The sequence below is a fragment of the Pelmatolapia mariae genome, linkage group LG14 (genome assembly GCF_036321145.2).
Source record: "Pelmatolapia mariae isolate MD_Pm_ZW linkage group LG14, Pm_UMD_F_2, whole genome shotgun sequence".
NCBI lineage: Eukaryota > Metazoa > Chordata > Actinopteri > Cichliformes > Cichlidae > Pelmatolapia > Pelmatolapia mariae.
The window spans coordinates 11,719,872-11,746,559 of record NC_086239.1 but is presented as its reverse complement, the minus strand read 5'-3'; the positions used below and the strand labels follow the sequence as shown (position 1 = coordinate 11,746,559).

Here is a 26,688-nt window from a genome sequence, read left to right as displayed (position 1 = left end):
AATCAAATTGGCATTAATCTTAACTGACCAAGTGTAGCAACTCAGTATAACCACTCACTCAGCCTTACAACCAGATATACAGATTTTTATCTATCACCCTCGATGAATCACTACTGTATCGTGGTGGGGGACTTTGCAGGGGCAAATAAGTCCTAGGTGAGAGACCAGACAAAGCAATTCACAAGTAACTGGCTACAAGACCAAGTGAAGAGTTCACCTCTAAATGCCACCATTTAAAGAGAAAATGAAGTGTTCATTCAGAAAAACACATGAACACAAAAACTTTAATGCAGAGAAACAAGTCTGTGTGACCAAATCATGTGTTTTATTAGTGTTGAGTCAGCAACATTTGACAGGAGGTTGTGTTAGTGAGAATGAAACAAGTCAACTAGTGGAAGAGAAAGAATGAACACACCTTCTGACTGAGCTTCTACAGTAGATGTCAGAAAGTGTGTTTGGAGTATTCAGATAATTCTGCAGACACGTGTTACAGTGTTAAATCCAATGTTAAATACCAATTTGGATTCAAGGAAAATAATGATTTTATAACAATTAAAGGGTCAGACTAAAGACAGCAACACAGTATAGTGTAAGTCAGTATCCTTCTGCTCAACAGTGCTGAAGGTGAAGTCACTTTAAGAAAACCCTCAGAGTCCCAGAGCTTCTTTCTTCACGCTGCAACCCAGCAGGACATTTCCAGCATCCACACATTCTGACACACACAATGCTAAAAACACAAAACACAATGATTATAGAAATTGATATGGGGGAAAAAGCTGACTATATCATTTTATTTTCATTGTGATGATTACTACCTTTGTGAGCTTGGAGCCATGAGGCAGCCTTCACAGCCAGAAGCTCCCACTCGTCCTTTGCATCCATCTTGAAACCATGAAGCCAGATCAGAGCCAGGATGGTGGCCCACACTTCACTGCTGGCCTAATTCATCAAGTGAAAGACAATCAGATAAAACAGGAAACAGGAAAATCATCATCTTAATTTCTGCAAATAATAGAATAATATAAATGTAAAATAAGACAGTGATAGACTTTAAGAACTTTTGATGATGAAAATGATTTCTGCTGCTTTGTGGTTCCTGGACAATATCAGACTTTAGTGCAGCTCAGTGGTTGCTCATGAGTGTGAGTGTCTGATATACAGATGCTTATTTTCATGCAGCAAGAAGGCCTACAGTTAGTCTGACTTTATTTCCATTTGTTTTATGTTGTGTTGTAATTCTAGTTTTCATTCAGATCATGCTATGGAATCTGTTATACAGTATCTTACATTTGTGTTACTATTTCAACAGCCAAAGCAACAGCCCACCTTTTCAGGCTTTGACTTTTCCACCTCCTCGTCGGTCTGTCCCAGTGCAGCAGCCAGAGCTGGATCAAGCAGCCAGCAGCCAGACGCCTCCTGCAGGGAGACTAACTGCAGCAAAGGGTCTCTGGGTGGCTGTTCGGTCACAGCAGCTGGAAAATCTAAGATGAAATAAAAACAAAACCTGATTATGGTGCTAGATGAGACAACATAAAGTGTATATGATAGTGATGTGACGTTCTGTATCGAGGCTTCAAAGCTTGTGTCGAGTAGTGGAGGGGGCGTTTCCGCGATGCGCGTAACGAGGCTTGCTTCATTTATGGGAGGAGCTGAAAATGATGACGTCCGAAGCCTCGCTGCCCGGCTGTACCACGTGACTGGTTCAGGAAGTGGTTTGAACTTTGCCGCGAGCTATGACAGCGATATAAACCCCTCAGACTTCATTCAAAATGTGGGTGTTTGATGGAGAGTTGCGGTTAGTGAGAGTTTGGAGGTTTAGGAGAGTGAGGAGAGAAAGTCAGGAGAGAATGGAGCCAGCTAAGAAGAGGAGGATGTCCTCCCCTGTGTGGGAACATTTTGATCTTATTCCTCCCAACAAGGTATGTAAATTTCTACAGAAGATGTATTTTCATAATACTGATGGTACAATACAATTTATGTTAAGCTGCTTTTACTTTTGTACAAGGTGAAGTGTTTGCTATGTGCCAGGGAGCTGGGATATAACAACAACAACACCTCATCCATGCTTAGGCACTACAGAGCTTTGCATGAGAATAAGGGGAATACCGATTGTGGAGCAAGACCAGGTGAGCCATCAAATGCCATGATAATATAGCATGCCATAATGTTACTAAATGATATAACAATATTATACAACTGTAATAAGTTACGTGTGTGATATTTATATTTGTGCTTTGTTTTTATTGTCTTTCCTCAGGAGAACAATCTCAAATAGATGAAGACCTGGTTAGCATGGTGATTGAGGACTCCCAGCCATTTAGCATTGTGGAGGACAAAGGATTTAAAAGATTTGTTAAATCATTAAATCCTAGCTATGTTCTCCCCACTAAAAAGGTCATAAAAGCAGTGAAAATGTAGTTTTTACAGAATAAAATGTGGGCAGGACTGAGGCTCAAAGCCTCAGTGTGTAGCTGTCCATACCTCAACGTTACAAAAGCACAACCACTGTCCATACCCCAACCACACCTCACCTCACAGTAAATGATCATTTCCATTTTAAGCATTTCCAAATAATCATGTTCCATACTGCCAGTATAAATATACACAGTATACTGCCATCACCACACTATACATGTTTTACACACTCCTTTTGTTGTTGACATTTACAGGCTGTGTGCAAAATGCCACACTCTTCAAATTCATGCCAACTAATATTTTTATGTCCAGTAGATGTCCTACTAGAGCAAATGAAGCTTCAAGACGCTTTGCGCTGGGGTGAACCAATTGGATGAAAAGCTTCAGTGCTTCATGAAGCTTCATCTGCCCATCACTAGTATATGACTAACCAATGCACAAACCATTACACCTTAAACTGTTATAAATAAAGCCTTATTTGATTTATTTGAATGTCTGTCAAAAATGTAACTGTCACACCCAACTCACTGGACCCTCTACAGTTCGCATACCGCCACAACAGGTCCACTGATGATGCCATAGCCCTGACACTACATACTGCCCTGTCACACCTGGAGAAGAGAGACACGTATGTGAGAATGCTGTTTGTAGATTACAGCTCAGCATTCAATACCATCGTTCCCTCGAAGCTGGACAGGAAACAGCAGGATCTAGGACTGAGCAGCTCCCTCTGCAGCTGGATCCTTAGCTTCCTGACTGACAGACGCCAAGTGGTCAGACTGGGCAGCATCACCTCATCCCCCATCACACTGAACACTGGTGCTCCACAGGGGTGTGTACTGAGCCCTCTCCTGTACTCACTCTACACCTACGACTGCACGGACACTAACAACTCCAACATCATTGTGAAGTTTGCGGACGACACTACAGTGGTGGGTCTCATCACCAACGGTGATGAGACGGCTTACAGGGAGGAGGTCAGTGCCCTGACCCACTGGTGTCAAGACAACCATCTCACCCTCAACGTCGCAAAGACAAAGGAGTTGATAGTGGACTTCTGGAGGTGCAGAGAAGTACACACCCCCATCACCATCAATGGCGCTGCTGTGGAGAGAGTGAGCAGCTTCCGCTTCCTTGGTGTACATCTGGCTGAGGATCTTACGTGGTCAGTACACATTAACAAAACAGTGAAGAAGGCGCAGCAGCGCCTCTTCTTTCTCAGGAGACTGAAAAGATTTGGCATGAGTCCCTGCATCCTCAGGACCTTCTATCGCTGTGCCATTGAGAGCATCCTCACTGGATGCATCACCACCTGGTACGGCAACAGCACCGCTTACAACCGCAAAGCTCTCCAGAGAGTAGTGCGGTGTGCTGAACGGATAATTGGAGGTGAGCTTCCCTCCCTCCAAGACATCTACAGGAAGCGGTGCCTGAGGAAAGCGGGGAGGATCATCAAGGACTCCAGTCACCCTAGCCATAAACTGTTCAGACTACTTCCATCAGGAAGGAGGTTCTGCAGCATCCGGTCCCGTACCAGCAGACTGAGAGACAGCTTTTTCCATCAGGCCATCAGACTGCTGAACACGTCATAGACACCTCACCTTCACTACTGGAACTTCAACATTATGCACTCCATTCTGTACATTAATGCCACTGTTTAGCACATGTCCAACTACCAACCTCTGTATATTTTATATATTTTATTTTATTGTTTGCTCTATTTAATTTGTAAAATATGTACACACACACACACACACATAGAAAAACATATTTAGTATACACATCCAGTAATGCATATACTCTTATATATTGTACATATATTTATTACTCTCAGTTTTAGCCATGCTTATATTTTGCTTGTTTTACGTTATTATATTTTTGCACAACTCTGTTGCTTGTGAAGCTCGCACACAAGAATTTCACTCGCATGTACTGTACCAGTGTACCTGCACATGTGTTGTGACAATAAAAGTGATTTGTCTGGCTGAGGCAGACTAGCACGGACACTCGGAGACACAATGTGGATTAGCAGACGACCTGAGAAGGAAAGACTGAAAACACACAGACTAAATACACACAGGAGGACAATGAGGGAAGTGACACATGGGGGAAACAGCTGACACACAGGAACATCTCAGGGGAAGAGCAAAACTAAACACATTGACCATAGAAACACAAGACCTCTTCAAAATAAAACAGGAAACATAATGGGACGCAGACATGTGAACATGAACTTGACAACAAAAGACGCAGCATGAAACACATCAATAGTGAGGGAAGTTTAAATACAGGGGTAGAAAACACAAAGGGAATCTAATAAACAAATGAATTTAGAAAACCCAGTGAATTTAAACATAAACATCAAAATAAACTGAAACTCAAAACGCTGGGTCAAAGGACGCAGGATCATGAAAATAACGTTAAATATAATTACCAAAGCCATTCATGTGACAAATTGTGTATTTACAACAGCCTAAAAACTGACAACACCACACATTAGACTTTGTGAACTGAACAGGCGGAAGTTAGTTGGATTTTAATGAATAACCTTTGAATGTAATCAACCTGATCAGATGAATATCAGTGAAATGATGTTATATAAGGTCTGTTCTCATGCTTTATAATAAAAATATGTGGCCAATGTGCTAAACCCAAGAGGTCAGAAGACACTAAAGCAAAGAAAACTTAATAACAGAAAATCCTCGCTTTTATCTGTTTTATTAGAATATTAGACTAATAAATTATTCAGCAGGAGAAAAGTGGATCTTCTGTCAAAAAAAGGCATAAAGTAGAAGCAACTGCTACCACCAGCAGCAGCTTAACAGCTCAACATTGCTCATTTGCTGTTGTAGTTTACTGTATTTGTCACGTATTCTCAAGATTGCTGTAACAATTTCTACATGCAGTAGCTAGAATATAGAATAATAATTTGCTCAACTCCAAAAATGTATTGATATATAGGGTGCCTTGTCCTTGAATTTATATATTGTGACTGTCGTCTGTCTTAATCTACACTAATAACAGCTTATTACTAAAATCACATCCATCATTTTGCACTTTAATAAATATAGTGAGGTATTTTTCCCCAGAGGCACTGCATAATCACTCTGTGATTAAATCTGTCTCAGTTAAGGTAAATGACTGCAGAGACAGGATGGGGTTATTTCTGTAGACTCAACACTCTTTTGTTAAATGGACTCTGCCGTATGTGTCCATGCAAGATGACTGCAGCATGGAAATACAAAAGATGTTTTGCTCTGAAATTCTCAGTCTTACACAAGACACTCCTGTGGCTGGTTATTTAGGGGTTAAAATGACCATAGCTTACCCTGGCATTCCTCACAATATCTTCAAGGTAAAGTATGTTGACCAATATCAGTTAAGGTAAAGTATGTTGACCGCGCCACAGTCGTGCATCTGGAGTGACAGTGGGCTGGGGAACAGCTAAAACCCATCCACTCAAAAATCAAAACGATTGTGATGTTCTCAGTGCAGTCATCCAGGCGTGAGTTGCAGCACTTTTTGGGGATGGAAGGTTAGTGCAGAGGTTTCTGTAAAAATGTTTCCACTGTCGCTTACTGTATTTACACAAAACACACATCTTTGTTTCTTTTCTGTTTAGTGTTTCACTTACCTTGTGAAGCTTCTGAGGAAAAACGTTCTAGATAAACAAAGAGAAGAAATAAAGACATTACAACAAATCTTTATTATTATGAACTTGTTAAAATGTAAAGTTTTTAAAAATGCAACTTTTTACACACTGACTTAGAGCCCATTACAAGTGTTTAAAACGAGTGAGTCATTTATATATATATGTATATATATATATATATATATATATATATATATACATATATATATATACATATATATATATATATACACATATATATATACATATATATATATATATATATATATTATAAATTATTTATTTATTTTTAATCAAACCATAAGTTTTCATTTCTGGGCGAGGATAGCTTGCATCCACGATCTCGTTCTTTCGGTCACTACCCACAGCTTGTCACCATAGGTGAGGGTGTAGATTCTGTCTGTTGATCTCCCGCTCCTTTCACCCATCACTTGTAAACTAGACCCCGAGATACTTAAACTCCTCCACTTGGGGCACTTAGGCCTCTGACCCAGAGTGAGCACTCCAGCCTTTTCCGGCTGAGGACCATGGCCTCAGATTTGGAGGTGCTAATCCTCATTCCCACCGCTTCACACTCGGCTGCGAACTGTTCCAGTGCGATCTGGAGGCCATCACCCAAGTGAAAGCCTTTCGCCACTTGGCTATGTCTAGAAATTCTGTCCATAAAATTTACGAACAGAATCGGTGAAGAAGGAGCCCTCGTGGAGCCCATCATCCACCAGGAACGAGTCCGACTTAGCTTTTCCAGCAGTTTAATAAGGACTGAATGGCCCGTAATAATGGGCCAGGCACCCTGTACTCCCAAATAGGGATGGGTACCGGTGTCCGGTGCCATGATGGCACCGGTTCTGACATAAACGGTAGTAACCAGACCGAAAAGCAGTGCACATTTCGGTGCTTTATTTCGGTGCTTTTTTTTTTTTTCCTGAGCCAATTCTAGCCAATCATTTTACGTTTCCGAGGATAGTAGGCGGGCCCAGGTACGTACGTTCTTTTAGAGCAGAGCTACAGATTAAAAATGCCCAAGACGAAGCGGCCAAAAGTCTGGCTGTACTTCACAGCAAAAGATGCAAACTCAGCAGCCTGCAACAAGTGCTTTAAGCTGATACTGTGATACTGTCAAAGGAGGTAACACCTCGAATCCGATGAAACACCTGGCGACGCATAGCGTTTTTTTAAAAGCCGAGAAATGCGCCGTGTTTGATAGCTTGCTGTGAGACCTCACACCGAGCACATCTACTGCGGGTGTGGTGCCTGTTATCGGACCTGGAGTTAGCAACATCCCCCAAAAACCCGAAGAGGAGAGTCCTGGTCCCTAGCCCTGCCAGTGTAGCAGAAATGATGACGGATGATAATGGCAGCAGCAGCCGTTCTTCTCTGCGTGAGTAGCTTAATGTTGTTCGTGTGTAATTTACGTTGAGTAGGCTAACCACGTTATTACATTAATGCACGTAAGGTGAACTAGCAAACACCGTCGTAGTTACATGCGGCTGTCTTCTTGTTTGATGGCAGATGCTCCCTTCACCCTGGCCAAAAAGGCTAAAATGACCAAAGAAAAAGTGGAAAACAGTTAAACATGAGAGGTTTTTGGACCAATTTTGTGTTTTTTCCATTGTTTAAGCACTGCTTCCAGCCAAGAGTGATACCATATATGCCCTATAGCTGCAGAAAAGGCTTACATTGTTATCTTTTTACAAAAAACAGCTGAACATGAGAGGTTTTTGGACCAATTTTGTGTTTTTTCCATTGTTTAAGCACTGCTTCCAGCCAAGAGTGATACCATATATGCCCTATAGCTGCAGAAAAGGCTTACATTGTTATCTTTTTACAAAAAAACAGCTAAACATGAGAGGTTTTTGGACCAATTTTGTGTTCTCCATTCTTTAAGCACCGGTTTGAGCACCGTTTAAGCACCAGCACCGTTTTAAAAGTACCGGTTTGGCACCGGTATCGGATAAAACCTAAACGATACCCATCCCTACTCCCAAAGCACCCCCCACAGGCACACGACACTTAGAGGGACACGGTCGAATGCCTTCTCCAAGTCCACAAAACACATGTAGATTGGTTAGGCAAACTCCCATGCACACTCAAGTATTCCTGAGAGGATAAAGAGCACTGGTCCAGTGTTCTACAACCAGGATGAAAACTGCATTGTTCCATTGTTAAAACAGAAATGTGTTTGTTTGCGTCTGTGCTTTTGAAAATGCATGAAGATAAAGATATGTTGTTCTGCCATTTAATTTTTACTTACTTTTATGCAGACGATCACCAACTGTGAAGTAAAAACAAAAAAGAAAGAAAGAAAAGGGAGTCAAGATATTTCATAAGAATTTGTTAAAGAGAACAATTAATGGACTGACTGTTTCTAATTTATTTGGATGAAATACAAATACTGCAAATAGTATTTAAAATGTCTGATATCTTCCTCCATTCAGTCTGGTTGTTCTGTTTTCATGTCCTAACTCTTCAGTCATTACACAACTTGTTACTCTCACCTCCCTGACTTGTCTGCCAGTAGTTTCCTCACCACTCCTTGCCGGCATCCTGTTCTCTGATTGGTTGCTGAAGTATTTCTACCAGTTGCTCACCATCCTCGATTTGCACAACTGACTATTTCCATTGTTTTCTAGTCTTAAGCTTTTTCCTGTTAGTTCTTTTCCTATTACTTGTCCATCCTGCGTCAAGCACTGTCTGCCACATGTTTGATTCAGCAGTTAAGACGAGATGATTTGAAAACAAAATATAAATGAAGCTACTGGATTCTGATTTTACTGCTGAACCTTACAGCTCATTATAAGTAGTCTTTTATGTCTATGTGGTGTTCAATAATATTCTGAATATATCAAAATGTTGTAAAAGTTCAACCTTCTTCAGTCACCACTTTAAGATACTCTCTGTTAATATGTTAATGTGGCAAACAAAAAAATACAGACGAAGCATTTTACTTTCAACATTTCAAATGTTCAAAGAGAAATGAGTTGGTTTGTTTACATTTATTTTTAAACATATGTGCTGTTCTGCCATCCAGCTTTTACTTATACTTACCCCACCGACTAAACTTCTGGAAGGTACCAACTGTGAAGTCAAGAGTTAAAAAAAAAAAATTAGGTTTCAAACATTTAAGAAGAATTTGCTAAAATAGCAACAAAAGTACAGATTTTTAATATTACTGTGGTGATATATAAATACAACACAAATATTACAAACAGTATTTTAGGTTTATCTTAGCAGTCTAGTTTTTACATCCTGCGAGGACCTGTAACTCATTCAGAAATTACATTCCTAAATACATTAAGAAGGCAAGTGGAGATAATGTCCCCAACTAATAAAAGCAAAATAGTTTACTTAAAATGTAAAACACAATTTCATTTATTTGGACTTTTGACGTATCATAATCTTATTTGTGTTATTTTATAGCTCTGAAGTCCTGAATGTTGTAAACTGTAGGAAATAGTAAACACAGTCAAATCCTTCTATGAATAAGTGTAATCAAACTTTTGACACATACTGAAAATTTTTCTTCTACTCTCACTTATTGTTGCACACTCGTAGTATACAATAAATAATCTAAAATACTGGATTCTGATATTATGTGGTGCCTCAGTTTTATATATAAAACTTCAAGTTAAAACAGAAATATGTTGGTTTCTGTGCCTTTATTTGCATGGCTGTGTGTGTATCTGTTGTTGTTCAAATTTTACTTACTTATGGGCAATGGAGCACTCTTCATCATTTTGCCTACAATGAAGTCAAGCCAAAAAAAAAAAAAAAAAAGAAAGAGTCAGATTTTTCTGGTATTTGAAGTATAACAGCAATAAGTTGATGTTATTTTGGTGATATAACACAAAGACAAATATTACAATTGGGTTTTAGAGCTTCCTCTTTTCAGTCTAATTGTTCTGTTTTCATCTCCTAACTCTTGTGTCATTTCAAGACTTTCCCTTTCACAGTTCTCTCATCTCTAATTGGTCACTGCAGTATTTATACGACTTGCTCACTACACTCTTTTTTTTGATCAGATTACTGTCACGGAGCAGTCGTAGTGTGCTGTGATGCAGGTAGGATGGAGGGCCCACACGCAGGACTCAAAACCAAGAGGTTAACTTAAAGTGCAGTTTATTCACTGGGAAGACTCATCAGAGAAATAAACATTACTCAAACACGACCAATAAATGGTGAACACGAAACTAGACAGGACACTGGAACCTAAAACAAGATAACAAACAGGAACAGAACCAATGAATTTCAAACACAGCACAGAGAGGAAGTGGACGTCAACGACCCGACAGCAGGGAAAACGCAGGGCTTAAATACACACTGGGAAGTAATCAGGGAATGGGCAACAGGAGGGAGACACAGCTGGAAGAAATTAGGCTAACGAGACAGGGGAGAGGTAAAACTGAACACACTGACATGACACATGAACACGACCCTTCAAAGTAAAACAGGAAACAAGACGCACTTTACTAAGACACGGACTAGACAGAGAGACGGACTTGACACTGAACAAAACCTACTAATATAATAATAAACACAGTATCACAAAGTAATCAGCATATAAATAATAATCCCGAGAAATACCAAAAACATAAGAACTAATCCCTTAACAAGAATAACCGAAACATAGCTTATCATAATAATCAATAAAGCACCAGAGAAAGAAGACAGTCCATCATTCAAAAATAAACCAAAACATAAGAACTCAAAATGCTGGGTCGAACCGACCCAGAATCGTGACAATTACCAAGTTTTATTGTTCAACAGTATTTCGTTTTTTTCCCCAGTTTATCTTGATTTCTTGAATCATAGCAGTACATATCATGTTTTGTTTAACTGCCATCCCTTTTAAGGAGTCATACTTTAGGACCCACTGAGCTGACTCTAGTATATTCTGCTCTTCAATATGTCAAAAAAAATTGGTATTCAAAATAAAACAAAAACCTGCTGACTGTTATAATATAACACAGTACACTCTTATGCTTTTCTGCTCTTAACATTTTCATTGTGCTGATTTCACTCACACTCAGGTAGATGTTTAAATCTGTTGAATCTCAGGGACACAAGCACACCTCCATGCACACACACAGTTTCCATCACCTTTCATTCAGCTTTTTACTTACATGCTTTATATGTAGCAGCATCACATTCTGGACTTAAATGATATGAAACTGTAAGATGAAAAAAGGAGATATGAATTCAGGACAGGTTACTAATCATAGACATGCATAGATGTATCTTGTGCTTCCATTAATCTTATTTACTTTCTAATGCTAGTGACATGTGCTTTGGGCTCCCTGAACTACCTCTGATATTGTCCTCATCCTTTTAATATTTCATTTATTTATGATCAGTGATCTTTATCCTCAGAGCTGTGGGGGACACTTTTAGTGTTTGCTTTAAAAAAAACTCACAGGGTGTTGGAAGATTTCTCTGCACAAGAGGTCCAAGAGGAGCATTGCTTTCAGCTTAATGAAGCTTTCATTTGCTGCATCGGTTCATTCTAGTTTGTTCGAATAAGCTCTCACAGTGGATCAACTACTGTTGCGCAGTTCGGTAGAAATTTGCTGAACCACGTCATTAAGTCTAGGAAGGAACAAAGTGCAGCCATGTCCTTTGGTGCAGGAGCTTCAGAGATGGCAGTCAGGTGGACTGGGTGAAGACACAAGCCCTTCTTTGAAATGACGTCCCAGGAATGGAATATGCGTCTGCCCGAATTAACTTTTACTAGAATAGATCTGCGGACCAGCATCCTTCAGAGGCTGGAGAACAGCCTGTAGGCATTCATTGTGTTCTTCATTCATGTGTCCATTATTACGCTTTTATTAGGTTCACGCAAAGTCTCAAGTCACCTTTTCTTGCCACCACTAGAGGACTCAGCCATTCAGATGCATCCACTGGTTCAATGATGCCTGCGTGTAGTAAACCTTTCAGTTCGGCTGACACCTCTTTGCATATGCTGAGTGGTAGATGTCTCAGTTCATGTTTTACTACATTGTTAACTTTGTGAATGAACCTTTTAACACATCCAAGATGGCAGAAGCAGAATCAATGTTGTTCACCATGCATGTTTGTTAATTTGCTCTTTTGCCAGGTCCTCTTTTTGGAGTGTAATTTTCCATCTATAATGTTAAAGTTGAGCACTTTAATCAGGTCAAGCCCCAACAAAGGTGAACCATCTTTAACTATGTAGAATAATCCTGGCACGTTTTTGTCATCATTTGTCATCATTTGTCAGCACTCTCTTCTTCAATCCACCAAACATGAAGTCAAGACAAAGACATGAAGTCAAAGACTAAGAATTCGTCAACTACATTTACAGTACTGACTTTTTGATTTCATGACTATTTTTTAAAAATACAACTACAGTAGCATTTTAAATATTCATCTGTTCAGTCTAATTGTTCTGTTTTGACGAATCAACTCTTCAGGTATTTCAGAACTTGTTAATCTCACCTCCATGACATGTTTCCCAGTAAAGTCATCTAACCTGCGCCTCCTCTTCACCCACTATCATCTCTTATTGATCGCTGCAGTATTTCATACCACCTGCTCAATATCTTCCATTTGTCAGATTTTAATTACTGTTTTTTCTCTGTGTATTTGTATTTTGATTCCTTCGAATGTGGTTAATGGTAAATGTTGTGTTTTACTTTAACAGATCCTCTGAACTGACCCTAATATTCTGCTCTGAGAGTTATGTATTCCTTTTGTTCATGAACAGCTGATTTTATTTTCAGAGCAGTGTATATCACTTTTTGCTTTTGAAAAGAAATGATTACAAGTAATGTCTAATTGTGTGAATTATTATTAACATTCATGTTTATTGCATTTTTTAAACCTCTGAACTGTTGACTAAAAGTACTGATGCAAAAGTACTAAAACAGATGCAAAAGTACTAAAACAGTACTTTTGCATCTTATGCAATGTATCATTGTGCTGATGTCACTGACACTCAGCTATGGTCATTGATCAATGGTCATAAGTGCCATTCACAGAGAGTTGGGGAATGTCGGCAATCACAGCATTGTAAGATGGTGAAAGATGAAAGATTCAGAGATGGTCTTTCCCTTTTCACGTGAATGGCCTCCTTGACTCCCCGCTCTAACCAGCGTTCCTCCCAGGAATGTGTACCTGTAGGTGTGAACAGACTGTGGAGTCCTGGCTTGCTGAGTTAGCTCTTCTGTGTTGTACAATCCACTAAGCCAAACGTTGTTTGGTTTTCCCAATGTATAAATCCTCCTGGCACTTAACCATGTACCGTGTATTACTCTGTGCAAGGGGACCCAATACTTGGGGTGGACCACTTTTTGGCGCAACTTGTTTTGGGGTTTAACGCTGTGTTTAGACAAAACCTCAAAAAAAGGTCTCAGCTCCTGACACATAAGGAACCACTAAAGGTTATATCCTACGCAGCAGTTGTCCTTCTCTCCTGGCTCACCTGGAGCATCCTTTAGGTGCCTTTCCAGCTTTTACAAATGACCAGCTGGGATAACCACATTTAGTCAGGGTCTTCTTTATGTGATGTTCTTCTGCTTCCCTGACCGCTGTATCTGTGGGGATGGTGTCCGCCGTGTGTTGTAGCATCCTGATGACACCCAGGTTATCCTCCAGTGGATGATGAGAGACAAAGCTTAAATACTGATCTATGTGTTGGTTTATGGTACACATCCATTTTTAAAAGTCCCCCATTACTGTTGGTGTGGCAGAGGTGTGGTCCCTGGCTCAGCTGCAGCTGCAGGGGAGGGGTGGGGCAGTGAGCTCAAGGGAGCAGTGCCAGGGAGGCTGGAGGGACAGGTGGTGATGATTGTCCTATGGAGGCTTTTCCTTTTTATAGTGAAGCTGGAGACCAGAGAAGGAGGAGTATGTGCAGGAAGCCAACTGGAAAGTTGGTGGATGGGGTGCCGAACGGTAAAAACCATGTGTGCAACTTCAATAAACACTCCTGAAAGTGGTCCCAGTAACAGTGTGTTTGGTCCCAGTCTTTACAGATGTAAATCTCAGTCTAAGACTAGCTGCCCTAAGATTTGATTTTCAGCCAGGTGTCATCCGCATAGCTGAACAAATGGCCCAGAGGTGTTCCAGTACGGTGGCCCCTAAACACAAAGCACGTACAAACTCCAAAACACAAAAGAAGTGCTCCAGGACGCTAGGGGCAGTGTTGAGCTTGATTTTCAAAATAAACGGCAAGTTTGTTGCAAACACATGGAGTTGGATACCGATGGAAAACACCTGCAAGGATAAAACAATCACACTCATATATATTCAAATAATTAAAAAAAATGTTAATTTACCTGTTACTGCCACACACCAAATACGGTCGTTGGTACTTCCTGGCTTCTGTAGCCACTAGGTAATATTGAGATTTAAATTTATAATCTGAATACGTACTTCCTGGCCACATTATTTTATAGAAGAAAAGGTCTAACTTTGGGCCTAAAAGGTCTTGACAGGAAACACAGGCTGGTGCAGAGTATGCTTTGCAAAAGTGAAACCGAAAGCAGAGTCGGAGTGTAAGTATTTTGAGTAGGTTATGAACAATCAGGTTATTCTTTAGTATCTTTTATGTATCTATATCTTTGGATTAAGCTTTTAGTAGAGGTTCTCGATTAAAACATTTACTCAACATATTACATATAAAGTTCCAATTAGGTTTTTGGTGAGAGGTCAGAAGTGCAACAGGTGAGATGAGAGAGCATTTAAGGACGAGACACACATACACACACAGTTTCAGTTGTGTACGTGCTGGCCTTCTGTTTGGTGGAAAGGTTACAAGGTCTAGCTGGGGAGCTGAGAGGTGAAACAAAGTGCAAGCAGAAGCTGACACACGCATACACACACATGCACTCACATATTAGATAGACTCATTTATATAGGTAAAAGTTAATCATGTTTTTCTTGCAACTGCAAAATTGTGCGTGCATATGTGATAGTTTGTGTAGAACGTGTGCCTGATGTTCCAGACAGATAAGCGAGCGTCCGGGGACAACAGGAAGACACCTGGATGGAGACGAGACGATGTTCTTTTTAAACTATGTTAAAAGTCATTGTGGTTTTGGATTGACGTATGCTGTACTGGATCTGCCTGGCAACAGAAGAGGGGCTGTACTATTTCACCCCTATAAAGTCTTTGTTCTGACTATTGTAAGAGAGTTCAACACTGAATCTGTACAGTGTTGGCTCCACGCTGCGTGTATTCATTAAAATGTCATCTAACTTTACCCGGCCGGATCAGTGGTCGTTATTTTGAAATCCCCCTCAATTTATGAATCTTAACAGTAACAAAAGCTCAACACTGCCCCTAGCATCCTGGAGCACTTCCGTTGTGTTTTGGAGTTTGTACGTGCTTTGTCTCTAGAGGCCACCGTATTCCAAGGTAGGATAACAGAGAGTTCTTTTACACTTCCTCAATATAAAAATGGGGCGCAGTGGGTGAAAGTGGGGAACCCATGTTTCTTCCTGTAGTACTGACCCTTGTATGTGCCTCCATAATGACAGCTTTCACCTTAAACAAAATCCAAGGAGTTCTGGATGCGGTGTGGCTGTGGTGTTTAGAGCTGTCTACCAACGGGTTGAAGACCAAAGCCAGAAACTATGAGATGTTAAAGGTGGCTGAGGTGATCATACAGATAGTGGGTCTTAAAGGTACACCTGTTTATCTATCTTCTTTGAACCCTACAGACTTTGCGTAGCTTCTGCTGGGTATCACCTGTGGTCTGAGGTTGATGAGCTTTCTGGGATTTCTTTATCTGGATGATAAAGCATGCATCAAGATGTTTTTTAATAAAATTAAAAAAAAAAAAAACTAATTAAAAAAACCTCTCTTGTGTCTCTCACACTCACCTTCTTGGAAACAGAAATCCCTGTCCATTACTGAATGAAAAAGAGAAGATATCATAGACAGGCACAGATGTGTGTTAGTTATACTTCCATTCAGCTTTTTACTTTCTAATGCTCTGTGGAGAACACAGTAGCACGTAGGCATCTACTTCCTCATAAAAATAAATTGGACGGGGTTCCTCATTGTTATTTTACACTTGGAAAAAACTCACCTAGGTATGGAATCATATGTTGGAATATTGGAATATTTCTCTGGACAAGAGGTCCTTGCATCGCCTCTCCGTTGTCTTTGTTGACAGCAATGAAGGCAGTGAAAGAACTGCTCACTCCTGATTGGACACTGAGCTGCACCACCTTCTCCTTCACTCCTCCATCTTGCTGTCCTCTGTGCTCTCTCTCCTCCATCTCCAGAGAACGAATCAGAGTCTGAGCACCCAACCTGTGGACTGTTAGTCTGCAAATGAGAAGGAAAACACACAGAATGCTTGTCATTGTTAACACTGTGTTATTATAGGATATTAGGCTACCAGTCATTTTACTGTTTTTAACACCACTGTGTCCTCTTCAGGGTCACACAGTGATGAACATGTAAAAAGGCAGCATCTGATGCAGTCAAAGCAGTCCCTCAGTTGCAGTTTAGAGTCCAGACTGGAACAACTCAGTTTATCTTTCTGTATGGACAAGTGGGGACCAGGTGAATCGTACAGTGATCTGACAAAAGAACCGATTAGCTCCTCTAATAGTGCCGTATGTTTACATTTCTTCTCATCTTGTTGGATACTGGAAGTTATTCACTCAGTCAAAGGGCGTTTACTAAAATCTCCCAAAATAATACTGGTTCCATTGGAGCATATGTTAAAACATCTATAAGCATAAAGACATCCTGAAAAAGTTCAGAGTAAATATTTCAAGCCCTTTTTGATTTAGCTTTGTTGATTTTAGCTCATGAAAATCAGAAAACCGGTACTCCAATAGGTTGTGACACACTGATCTCTCGCCTCCAGCCGCACATCGACTACATGAGGAGAGAGGTTAATCAGCAGATTACAAACAGCTGTGCTCTTCACAGGTGGCACTGCACCTGAAACCATTCTGCTCCACCTCTCCATCCTACCAACCACACACCCCTGCTGCATTTAATTTCAATTAGGGATGGCACCGGTTCTGACATAAACGGTAGTAACCAGACCGAAAAGCAGCGCACATTTCGGTGCTTTATTTCGGTGCTTTTTTTTTTTTTTTTCCTGAGCCAATTCTAGCCAATCATTTTACGTTTCCGAGGATAGTAGGCGGGTCCAGGTACGTACGTTCTTTTAGAGCAGAGCTACAGATTAAAAATGCCCAAGACGAAGCGGTCAAAAGTCTGGCTGTACTTCGCAGCAAAAGATGCAAACTCAGCAGCCTGCAACAAGTGCTTTAAGGTGATACTGTGATACTGTCAAAGGAGGTAACACCTCAAATCCGATGAAACACCTGGCGACGCATAGCGTTTTTTTTAAAGCCGAGAAATGCGCCGTGTTTGATAGCTTGCTGCGAGACCTCACACCGAGCACATCTACTGCGGGTGTGGTGCCTGTTATCGGACCCGGAGTTAGCAACATCCCCCAAAAACTCGAAGAGTAGAGTCCTGGCCCCTAGCCCTGTCAGCGTAGCAGAAATGATGACGGATGATGATGGCAGCAGCAGCCGTTCTTCTCTGCGTGAGTAGCTTAATGTTGTTCGTGTGTAATTTACGTTGAGTAGGCTAACCACGTTATTAAATTAATGCATGTAAGGTGAACTAGCAAACACTGTCTTCTTGTTTGATGGCAGATACTCCCTTCACCCTGGCCAAAAAGGCTAAAATGACCAAAAGAAAAAGTGGAAAACAGTTAAACATGAGAGGTTTTTGGACCAATTTTGTGTTTTTTCCATTGTTTAGGCACTGCTTCCAGCCAAGAGTGATACCATATATGCCCTATAGCTGCAGAAAAGGCTAACATTGTTATCTTTTTACAAAAAACAGCTGAACATGAGAGGTTTTTGGACCAATTTTGTGTTCTCCATTCTTTAAGCACCGGTTTGAGCACCGTTTAAGCACCGGCACCATTTCAAAAGTACCGGTTTGGCACCGGTATCGGATAAAACCTAAACGATACCCATCCCTAGTTTCAATTCATGATCATGACCCACAGAGCACTGTGCTCTACATTAAACATGTTTTACCCAGTGTCCTCTGCAGGTCTGAGACTGAAGTGCAGCTGGTTCTCAGAGGGATGACCTGCCAGGCTGTACTTCAGCGTCACACAGCCCTCTGCTGCCTCTGAGCTCTGACACAGAATTACAGTGTTAGAAGTCCCGTTAATTACTGTCATCAAATACCTAAACAACAACATGAGAGGCTGCTGCTCCTACCTGTCCAGTGAGCTGGGCATAAATCAGTGACCTCTGACCCTGGAAAAGCGTTGTGATTGGTGGAGAGAGGACAGTGACAGACACTTCCTTTGGTAAATCCCATGTGACTGAGATGTCGACCACAGCTGGCTGCAGAGCAAATCGCAGTGACTGCATCACCTGACAACAACAAGAATTTGAAAAATTATACATTTATGTTTTTTTGAAATTATGTCTTCTGTCCAAATATTAACACCATGTTGCCTTTTATGATAATTTTGATGACTTATTGTCTTACTTTTGGTTGCATCCTGTCAGTCCCTGTGATGAACTGAGCGTGACCTCCTCCTTCCTTGGCCATCCCATTGATGAGAGCAGAGCTGGCCCCTTCCCCAATCCCAAAAGAGAAACACCTGCAGTACAACAGCTGTTTTTAAAACACCAGGCTTGGTATGCAGCACATGTCATCATCATTTTGCTGTTTTACCTGTGTGAACCTGAGTTCTTCTTCACCAGATCTATCACTTCTTTGGTGTTCCCCACCTCTCCATCAGTAAACACAAACAGCTAGAGGGCAGAGTTTACATACAAGGCCAAATTACACAAGCTAAAAGTAACACATATACACCAGTCAGACATGACATTATGACCACCTGCCTAATATTATGCTGATCCCTCTTTTTCTACCATAATAGCCCTGACCCATCAAGGCATTGAGTCCACTAGATCCATGAAGGTGACGTGATATCTGGCACCAGATCTTTTAAATGCTGTGAGTTGGGAATGGGATCGGACTTGTTTGTCCGGTAAATGCCACAGATGCTCAACTGGATTCAGATCTGTTGAATTTGGAGACCATATTTGAATCATATTTGCTTTCTGGTAGAACAAGAACACCCCACAAGGTCTGCAGATATCGTGATGAATAGATAATCAGTGTTCTTTAATTTACCTGTCAGTTTATTTATATAACCTCTGTCTCTCTCTCTCTCTCTGTGTGTGTGTGTGTGTGTGTGTGTGTGTGTGTGTGTGTGTGTGTGTGTGTGTGTGTGTGTGTGTGCGTGCGTGTGTGCGTGCGTGCGTGTGTGTGTTACCTGTCTAGGCTGATTTTGAATGCAGGATTGGCTGTAAATATGTTTGAGGGGCTCCAGGATCTCCGTTCCTCCAAGATCAGCCTCCATCTCCTCAACTTTCTTCAGAGCCTCCTTCATGGTCTTCTGGCTGTACTCCACACTCTTACTGCCATGAGATACACATAAGTGTCACGGTACTGGCTCTCTGACCCAGTGTTTGTGTTTCAGTTCTTGGTTTAATATTCTTTGATTGTTATTCCTGGTTTTGGTGATCTTTCGTTTGTGCTTAGTGATCTTAGTTCTTCCTCCCTTTGTATGTTTCTTGGTCTGTGTTTAGTCTCTGCCCCCATGTTTTCTCTGTGCCTGTCCTAGTCCCCAGTCGCATGTCTAATCACCCTTGTCTCCATGTTCCCTCTGTTACCGAGTCAGTCATCTCTGTGTGAAGCCCGTGTCTCTGAGTCTGTGTCTTTGCGTATGTGTCATGTTTCCTGTTTTACTTTGATAGTCTGTGTCCTATGTCAGTGTATCCTGCTTTGCTTCCTGTGTCTTGTTATGTCGGATTAGCCCCAGCTGTGCTTCCCTCCTGTTTTCCATTCCTTCGTTACTCCCTGGTGTATTTAAGCCGTGTTTTTCTCTGTTAGTTGTCATGTCCTCTGCATTAGCTGTGTTCCTCCCTTGTCATGTTTTGTCAGGTTAAGTTATGTCATGCACTCCCAGTTTAGGTCATTCTTCCTAGTCTGAGTTTTTGTTTTATTTCTAGTGCTCATATGTTGTGTTTCTCAGTTTGCGTTTGCCAGCGAATAAAAGCTGCTGCCTTCAAGTTAAATACTCCATCTCAGAGTCCTGTGTTTGGGTCCAACCACTACCTGCCACACAGCAAACCTTGACAATAAGTGATTGATGGCTGTTTAGCACTGCCAAATTCTACACTGTAATTTAATGAGTTTCACTCATGCACTTTCAAAACTGCCTTTTAGAACCATAACATAACAGCAGCTTACCTAAATGAGCCGTAAGTATTCTAGAAATGCATTATCTGGTCTAACTAGGGCAGATATCTTATGACACACTTTACACACAAGTGACATCATTGACTGAAGCACAGATTTTTGGACTGAGTCACTCACGAGAAGATGTGTTCATAACTAGACCCAAAACTGTAAATGTTGAAATAGCAGCCCATTGGTAAACTCTTCAACAGGAGCAGCAGAGTATCCTTCAGGGAAGAGGGAGAAGATGATGAGGCCACTGTGTGAGAGGAACACTATGAAACACCACATTATGAATACCTTGGCACTGCTGATGCGAGTATTACTCATGCTTCCAGATCGATCCATTAAGAACACAAACTCTCCACATGAAGCCATTGAAGACATCACAGACTGGGGGAACTCAGGGTACAGACTCACCATCACCACTGGATCACCCATCAGAGAGCCTGAAACACATGAAAAGGACAGAAAAATGTCAAGTTTAAATTTTTAATATTTTCCAACATGTTTATAATTGTGGTTTATATTCACTTATCATGGTAATAAATGTCATGGTAATTCTGGGCTTTTATTGATTCTCTGAATTGTTTTTTTGAGCGTGAAATAAAACTATGTTTTTTTTAATGTTTGATTTTCTCTCATTCACACAGGGTCAAAATTATGCAAACAGGCTCAGATATGACCAGTTTAAGCATGATGTTACCACCACCATGCTTGACAGCTGGTACAATGTTCTTAAGTTTGAAAGCCTCTCCTTTACTTCTCCAATACCTCTTATCATTATGGCCAAATAGCTCAATCCTTCTCTCATCTGACCGTAACTCTCTGGAAGGTATTTGCTTTGGCCACGTGGCCAGCTGCAAATTTCAGTCAAGTGTAAGGGGCTTCTTTTTTGGTCGGCACCCTCTCAGTCCACAGCGATGAAAAAGTCACTTCACCGTGGACACTGACGCCCAGTGTGGACACTGATGCCCAGTGTGGACACTGACGCGCAGTACAGTAACACTGGTGTTCCAGCAGTTTAAAGTTCATGTCATGCTTGAGAATTACTGATACTTGGGTTGTTCCTGAAGATCCTAACCAATTTCTTAACATTGAGAGTTTGGGTCTTCTTTACAAACTTATTAAAGTGATGACACATCCAAAAAAAAAAAAAAAAAGTTTACATACATACAGTCAGGTCCATAAATATTGGGACATCGACACAATTCTAACATTTTTGGCTCTATACACAACCACAATGGATTCCAAATGAAACGAACAAGACATGCTTTAACTGCAGACTGTCAGCTTTTATTTGAGGGTATTTACATCCAAATCAGGTGAACAGTATAGGAATTATGACAGTTTGTATATGTGCCTCCCACTTCTTAAGGGACCAAAAGTAATGGGACAATTGGCTTCTCAGCTGTTCCATGGCCAGGTGTGTGTTATTCCCTCATTACCCCAATTACAATGAACAAATAAAAGGTCCAGAGTTCATTTCAAGTGTGCTGTTTGCTTTTTGAACCTGTTGCTGTCAACTGCCAGGATGAGATCCAAAGAGCTGTCACTACCAGTGAAGCAAGCCATCATTAGGCTGAAAAAACAAAACAAACCCATCAGAGAGATTGCAAAAACATCAGGCGTGGCCAAAACAACTGTTTAGAACATTCCCAAAAAGAAGGAACGCACTGGTGAGCTCAGCAACACCAAAAAACTAGGAAGACCACGTGACACAACTGTGGTGGATGACCAAAGAATCCTTTCCCTGGTGAAGAAAACACCCTTCACAACAGTTGGCCAGATCAAGAACACTCTCTAGGAGGCAGGTGTATGTGCGTCAGAGTCAACAATCAAGAGAAGACTCCACCAGTGTGAATACAGAGGGTTCACCACAAGATGTAAACCTTTGGTGAGCCCCAAAAACAGGCAGGCCAGATTAGAGTTTGCCAAACGACATCTGAAAAAGCCGTCGCAGTTCTGGAACAACATCCTATGGACAGATGAGACCAACATCAACTTGTACCAGAGTGATGGGAAGAGAAGAGTATGGAGAAGGAAAGGAACTGCTCATGATCCTAAGCATACCACCTCATCAGTGAAGCATTGTGGTGGAAGTGTCATGGCGTGGGCATGTATGGCTGCCAGTGGAACTGGTTCTCTTGTATTTATTGATGATGTGACTGCTGACAAAAGCAGCACAATGAATTCTGAAGTGTTTCGGGCAATATTATCTGCTCATATTCAGACAAATGCTTCAAAACTCATTGGACGGCGCTTCACAGTGCAGGTGGACAACAACCCAAAGCATACTGCAAAAGCAACCAAAGAGTTTTTGAAGGGAAAGAAGTGGACTGTTTTGCAATGGCCAAGTCAATCACCTGACCTGAATCCGATTGAGCATGTATTTCACTTGCTGAAGACAAAACTGAAGGGAAAATGCCCCAAGAACAAGCAGGAACTGAAGACTGTTGCAGTAGAGGCCTGGCAGAGCATTACCAGGGATGAAACCCGGCGTCTGGTGATGTCTATGTGTTCCAGACTTCAGGCTGTGATTGACTGCAAAGGATTTGCAACCAAGTATTAAAAAATGAATGTTTGATTTATGGTTCTTATTCTGTCCCATTACTTTTGGTCCCTCAAGAAGTGGGAGGCACATTTGCAAACTGTTGTAATTCCTACACTGTTCACCTGATTTGGATGTAAATACCCTCAAATAAAAGCTGACACTCTGCAGTTAAAGCACGTCTTGTTCGTTTCATTTGGAATCCATTGTGGTGGTGTATAGAGCCAAAAATGTTAGAATTGTGTCGATGTCCCAATATTTATGGACCTGACTGTACATGCTCACGTGCAGTTGTTTGAGCTTGATAATCTTTGTAGCTGTTTAGCTTATGTAAATCTAAAATTCTCCTCCTTAGATTTTCACTGACTTTCTTTGATTTTTCCCATTGTCATGAGTATTGGTCAGTCCACCCATGTGGAAAAGAAATAGTAAAAACTTATAAAAGACTTGCATAAGATGTGGCCTACTTCATATAGTGAATCATATAAGGCTTATATGAGTTACTCATGAAATTGGCCACTTTCTCTTTACTTTCATATATTGTTTTAGTAAAGTATCCAAAACATACAAGTTTCATTTATATAATTTTTCAAGGGATCTTATATCTGTTTTCACTCTTGTATGCTTTTCATACAAGTTTCACACAAGACAAATACAAACTTTATATCTTTTCCATATGGGCAGTGAGTGCTGTCACAGTCTGTCAGTCTATCAGTTGTAATCAATCATGATCACTTAATCGCAATTCGAGTTATAATTTTCTGTACTTTTGTCACATTGGAAAATCACATATAAAGCTGTCAAAAAAAAAATGGCATTCACAGGAAGGTTCAAGGAGAAAACCACTGCTGACAAAAAACAACACAAAGGCTCACTGTGGTAAATGGAACCATGAATTCTGCTGTCTACTAAAACATCCTGAAGAAGAACGTCTGGACATCTGTTCATGATCCAAAACACAACAGCAAGTCCACCTCTGAAGAAATGGTAAATGAAGACTTTGGAGTGGCTTAGTCAAAGTCCTGACCTAAATCTGATTGAGATGCTGTGGCATGACCTTAAAAAGACAGTCAATCACTTTATCACACAGGGCGAGGTAGGTTTGGATTTTTTCATATAAAACACGTTCGTTTAGAAACTGAATTTTGTGTTTACTTGTGTTATCTTTGTCTAATATTTAAATTAGTTTGATGAGCTGAAAGTGTGACAAACATCTAAAAACAACTGTGAAATCAGGAAGAGGGCAAACACTTTTTTAGACCACTGTAAACTTTGAACCATGTATGGATTAGAGAAAATACAAAATACATTCAAACTTATGCAAGCTTAACAATTCTTATTTTTCAAATTCATTAAAGATCTATGCTGGACAATAAATCCACTCTGGAAAAAAACAGTTCAAAGATCATTAAAAGTCCAAGATTACCATGACAGTCATGCCCACAACCAGTGTATGTTTCTGATTACAACTATAAGTCTTGAGCTGAAGAATATGGATAATGATATTTTTTACTAAAAAGCTAATAACAACACTAATGTTACTCACCCGGCTCAGCAGAGGCCTGTCCTGCCTCCACCACAGCAGTGGGCTGGTGGGCGTCTTTGTAATAAATCAGCAGTTCAACATCTCTGTCAAACTTGTGTCCTGCAGCCAGCTTGACCTGCACACCACAAACACATTCATATTTAGTCCTTAGTAATAAGTAATAACCACACACAGCAGACACATCAGCAATCTACCTACCGTGGCCTGGGTTTGATCAGTGTTGAGGTACTGCAGAGGGTCCAGGGAACAGTTGGACTCTACTTTAGAGACTGGACGAGGAGAGGACACTCGGGCAGAAAAAGACAGACTGTAGGGCACCAGAGAGGCTGGAACAGAAGTCACCTGGACACCTGCACCTTCACTACCTGTACACAACATCAGGTTTAGAAATGCTGTAATTAATGAGGCTGCTTACACTGAAATCCTTTAAGTTACTAAGAACCTCAAACAATTACCTCAAAGTGCTTTATACTCTAAATGCTGCAATAATACAGAGAAACCCCAACATGACCCAATATGAGCAATAATTTGGCAACAGTGAGAATGAAAAACGGACTTTCAACAGAAAACCTCCAACAGAACCAGTTTCAGGAAGGGCAGCCATCTACCATGACTCGTTGGTGTTGTGGTTTTTCATTTTCAAAAGTGTCATTGAAGCATTTCTGGTCCAAGTGTTCTGAAGTTGTCCTACCCTGAGGTTGGTATCGAGGGTTGAGCACAGCAGGCAGACAGAACCTCAGACCATCATCAGCCTGCACAGCCAGCTCAGTGACGTACTCCAACCTGATGGAGGCGCTCTCTCCTGGAGGCAGACTGCCCACACTCAGAGAGAATATATCTGGACTCTCATCACTCTCCTCCAATAGGAAGGCCTGCTGACCGGAGCTCAGAGCATCATCATACTCCTCACGAGCCTGAAGCACAGGTGACACATGTCAGTGACATTCACTGTGTTTATTTTGAATCTCACTTATAATCAGCTTATATTTACTGTCCAGCTCACCTTCTGTTTCTCCTTCACCTCAGCTACAATCTGTGTCTGTCCAATCTGAGCACTGAAATGACAGACAGCAGCATCTCCAGGCACAGGGAAGACAAAAACAGCCTCTAATGGTTTGTCCTCCTTGTTCTCATAGTTCAGAGTGGAGACCACTGTAGCCACATGGTCCCTCACCTGCAGCTCCACCTCAATGCTCTTCAGAGGAACTGACAGACAAACAGAATTGTGATACAAACACAGCCCATATATTCTTGTGAAAAATGTTACATTTTAGCCACATGAAACTGTTATAAGAAATAAGTATACATGAAGATTTTATAATGAAGTGAGGTTCTAGTGAATACAGTCTCTTTATTTTCTATCAGTACCTGGTTCCTTCTGGAGTGTTAGCAGACCACAACAGTTCATCATCGCACCTGTGAAACAAAAACATTTAAGGAAATGGTGATGCAAACACTTTTATAGCTGCTGTACAATCTTCCCCATGAAACTCATCAGATAATGTAATCACATCAATGAATGTGGTTATCTTTACTATTCATATAATAATATTATTACTATTATTACTACTATCCTCACAGGAAGAATATCCTAGGTTTGAATCCACCATCTGGCCAGGGCCCTTGTGATTGTGTTTGCATTCTCTCCTGTCTGCGTGGGTTCTCAACAGCGTCCTTCCACAAGAAGACAACCAGTTAGTGGGGTTAGGTTAGTCAGTGTCAATGATTATCTGCAGCCCTGCGACAAACCTGCGAGGTGTCATAACCTGAATTGGATAAGCGGAAGAGAAGAGATGGACGGATCGATGGATTAGTATCATTAGTAGTACTAGATTGGACATAGTGGTGGTGATGATGGTGATGATGATGATGATCGCTATTATTCTTATGGATACGGCTGACAGTGCGACCAGTGCCACGCCCCTCCAACCATGACTTTCACTTTCCTGTGGTCTGCGGCACGGAGTTTAAAAACAGCACAAATGTCTCATCACCACATGGATCTATTTCATTTTATAACAGAAACACAGCTCGTAGAGAACTTCACTGTGACAGCACCCAGATTGTTGTCATACATGTTAAAGTTGTCATGTCAGTGAGCTGTTGAGCTGCTTAAACAAACGCACACTGGGAACTTACCTCTAAGAACAGACTGTAAGAACTGTGTCGCTTCACTGGAGTCCTGTCTTGTAAATACGTGGAGAATATTCTGCAAACACGAAGCGCTTCAGCCCACACAGCGACTTTCC

At 41.0% G+C, this 26,688-nt stretch overlaps 1 protein-coding gene across 3 annotated transcripts; it reads right to left on the bottom strand.

Annotated features, from left to right (window-relative positions):
• LOC134641796 (von Willebrand factor A domain-containing protein 5A-like) lies at positions 1–26,688 on the bottom strand. 3 transcript variants are annotated; one of them, XM_063494374.1, is made up of 24 exons: positions 26,579–26,688; positions 26,019–26,113; positions 25,808–25,855; positions 25,443–25,645; positions 25,131–25,353; positions 24,638–24,804; positions 24,440–24,554; positions 20,643–20,791; positions 20,481–20,569; positions 19,375–19,519; positions 18,768–18,847; positions 18,579–18,693; positions 18,302–18,460; positions 18,113–18,216; positions 16,120–16,361; positions 15,911–15,940; positions 11,191–11,238; positions 9,776–9,808; positions 9,116–9,145; positions 8,322–8,342; positions 6,050–6,076; positions 1,327–1,481; positions 816–939; positions 1–727 (listed from the first exon to the last, which is right to left on the bottom strand). In XM_063494374.1, the coding sequence occupies exons 2-24, from the start codon at positions 26,047–26,049 to the stop codon at positions 648–650; spliced, it is 2,418 nt and encodes an 805-aa protein (XP_063350444.1). In that variant the 5' UTR covers positions 26,050–26,113; positions 26,579–26,688; the 3' UTR covers positions 1–647. The 3 variants fall into 3 exon arrangements, with proteins under 3 accessions (XP_063350444.1, XP_063350443.1, XP_063350445.1); XM_063494373.1 differs by having other exon boundaries at positions 26,019–26,205; positions 26,579–26,674; XM_063494375.1 differs by lacking the exon at positions 26,019–26,113 and having other exon boundaries at positions 2–727; positions 26,579–26,686.

Excerpts from the sequence above, each read along its gene's own strand:
- LOC134641796 (XM_063494374.1), bottom strand. The coding sequence starts at position 26,049 with ATGGTGGATTCAAACCTAGGATATTCTTCCT. Across the intron at positions 18,694-18,767 it reads AAGAACTCAGGTTCACACAG|GTGTTTCTCTTTTGGGATTG; the intron begins GTAAAACAGCAA and ends GTTGTACTGCAG. Across the intron at positions 940-1,326 it reads AAAAGTCAAAGCCTGAAAAG|GCCAGCAGTGAAGTGTGGGC; the intron begins GTGGGCTGTTGC and ends TTGATGAATTAG.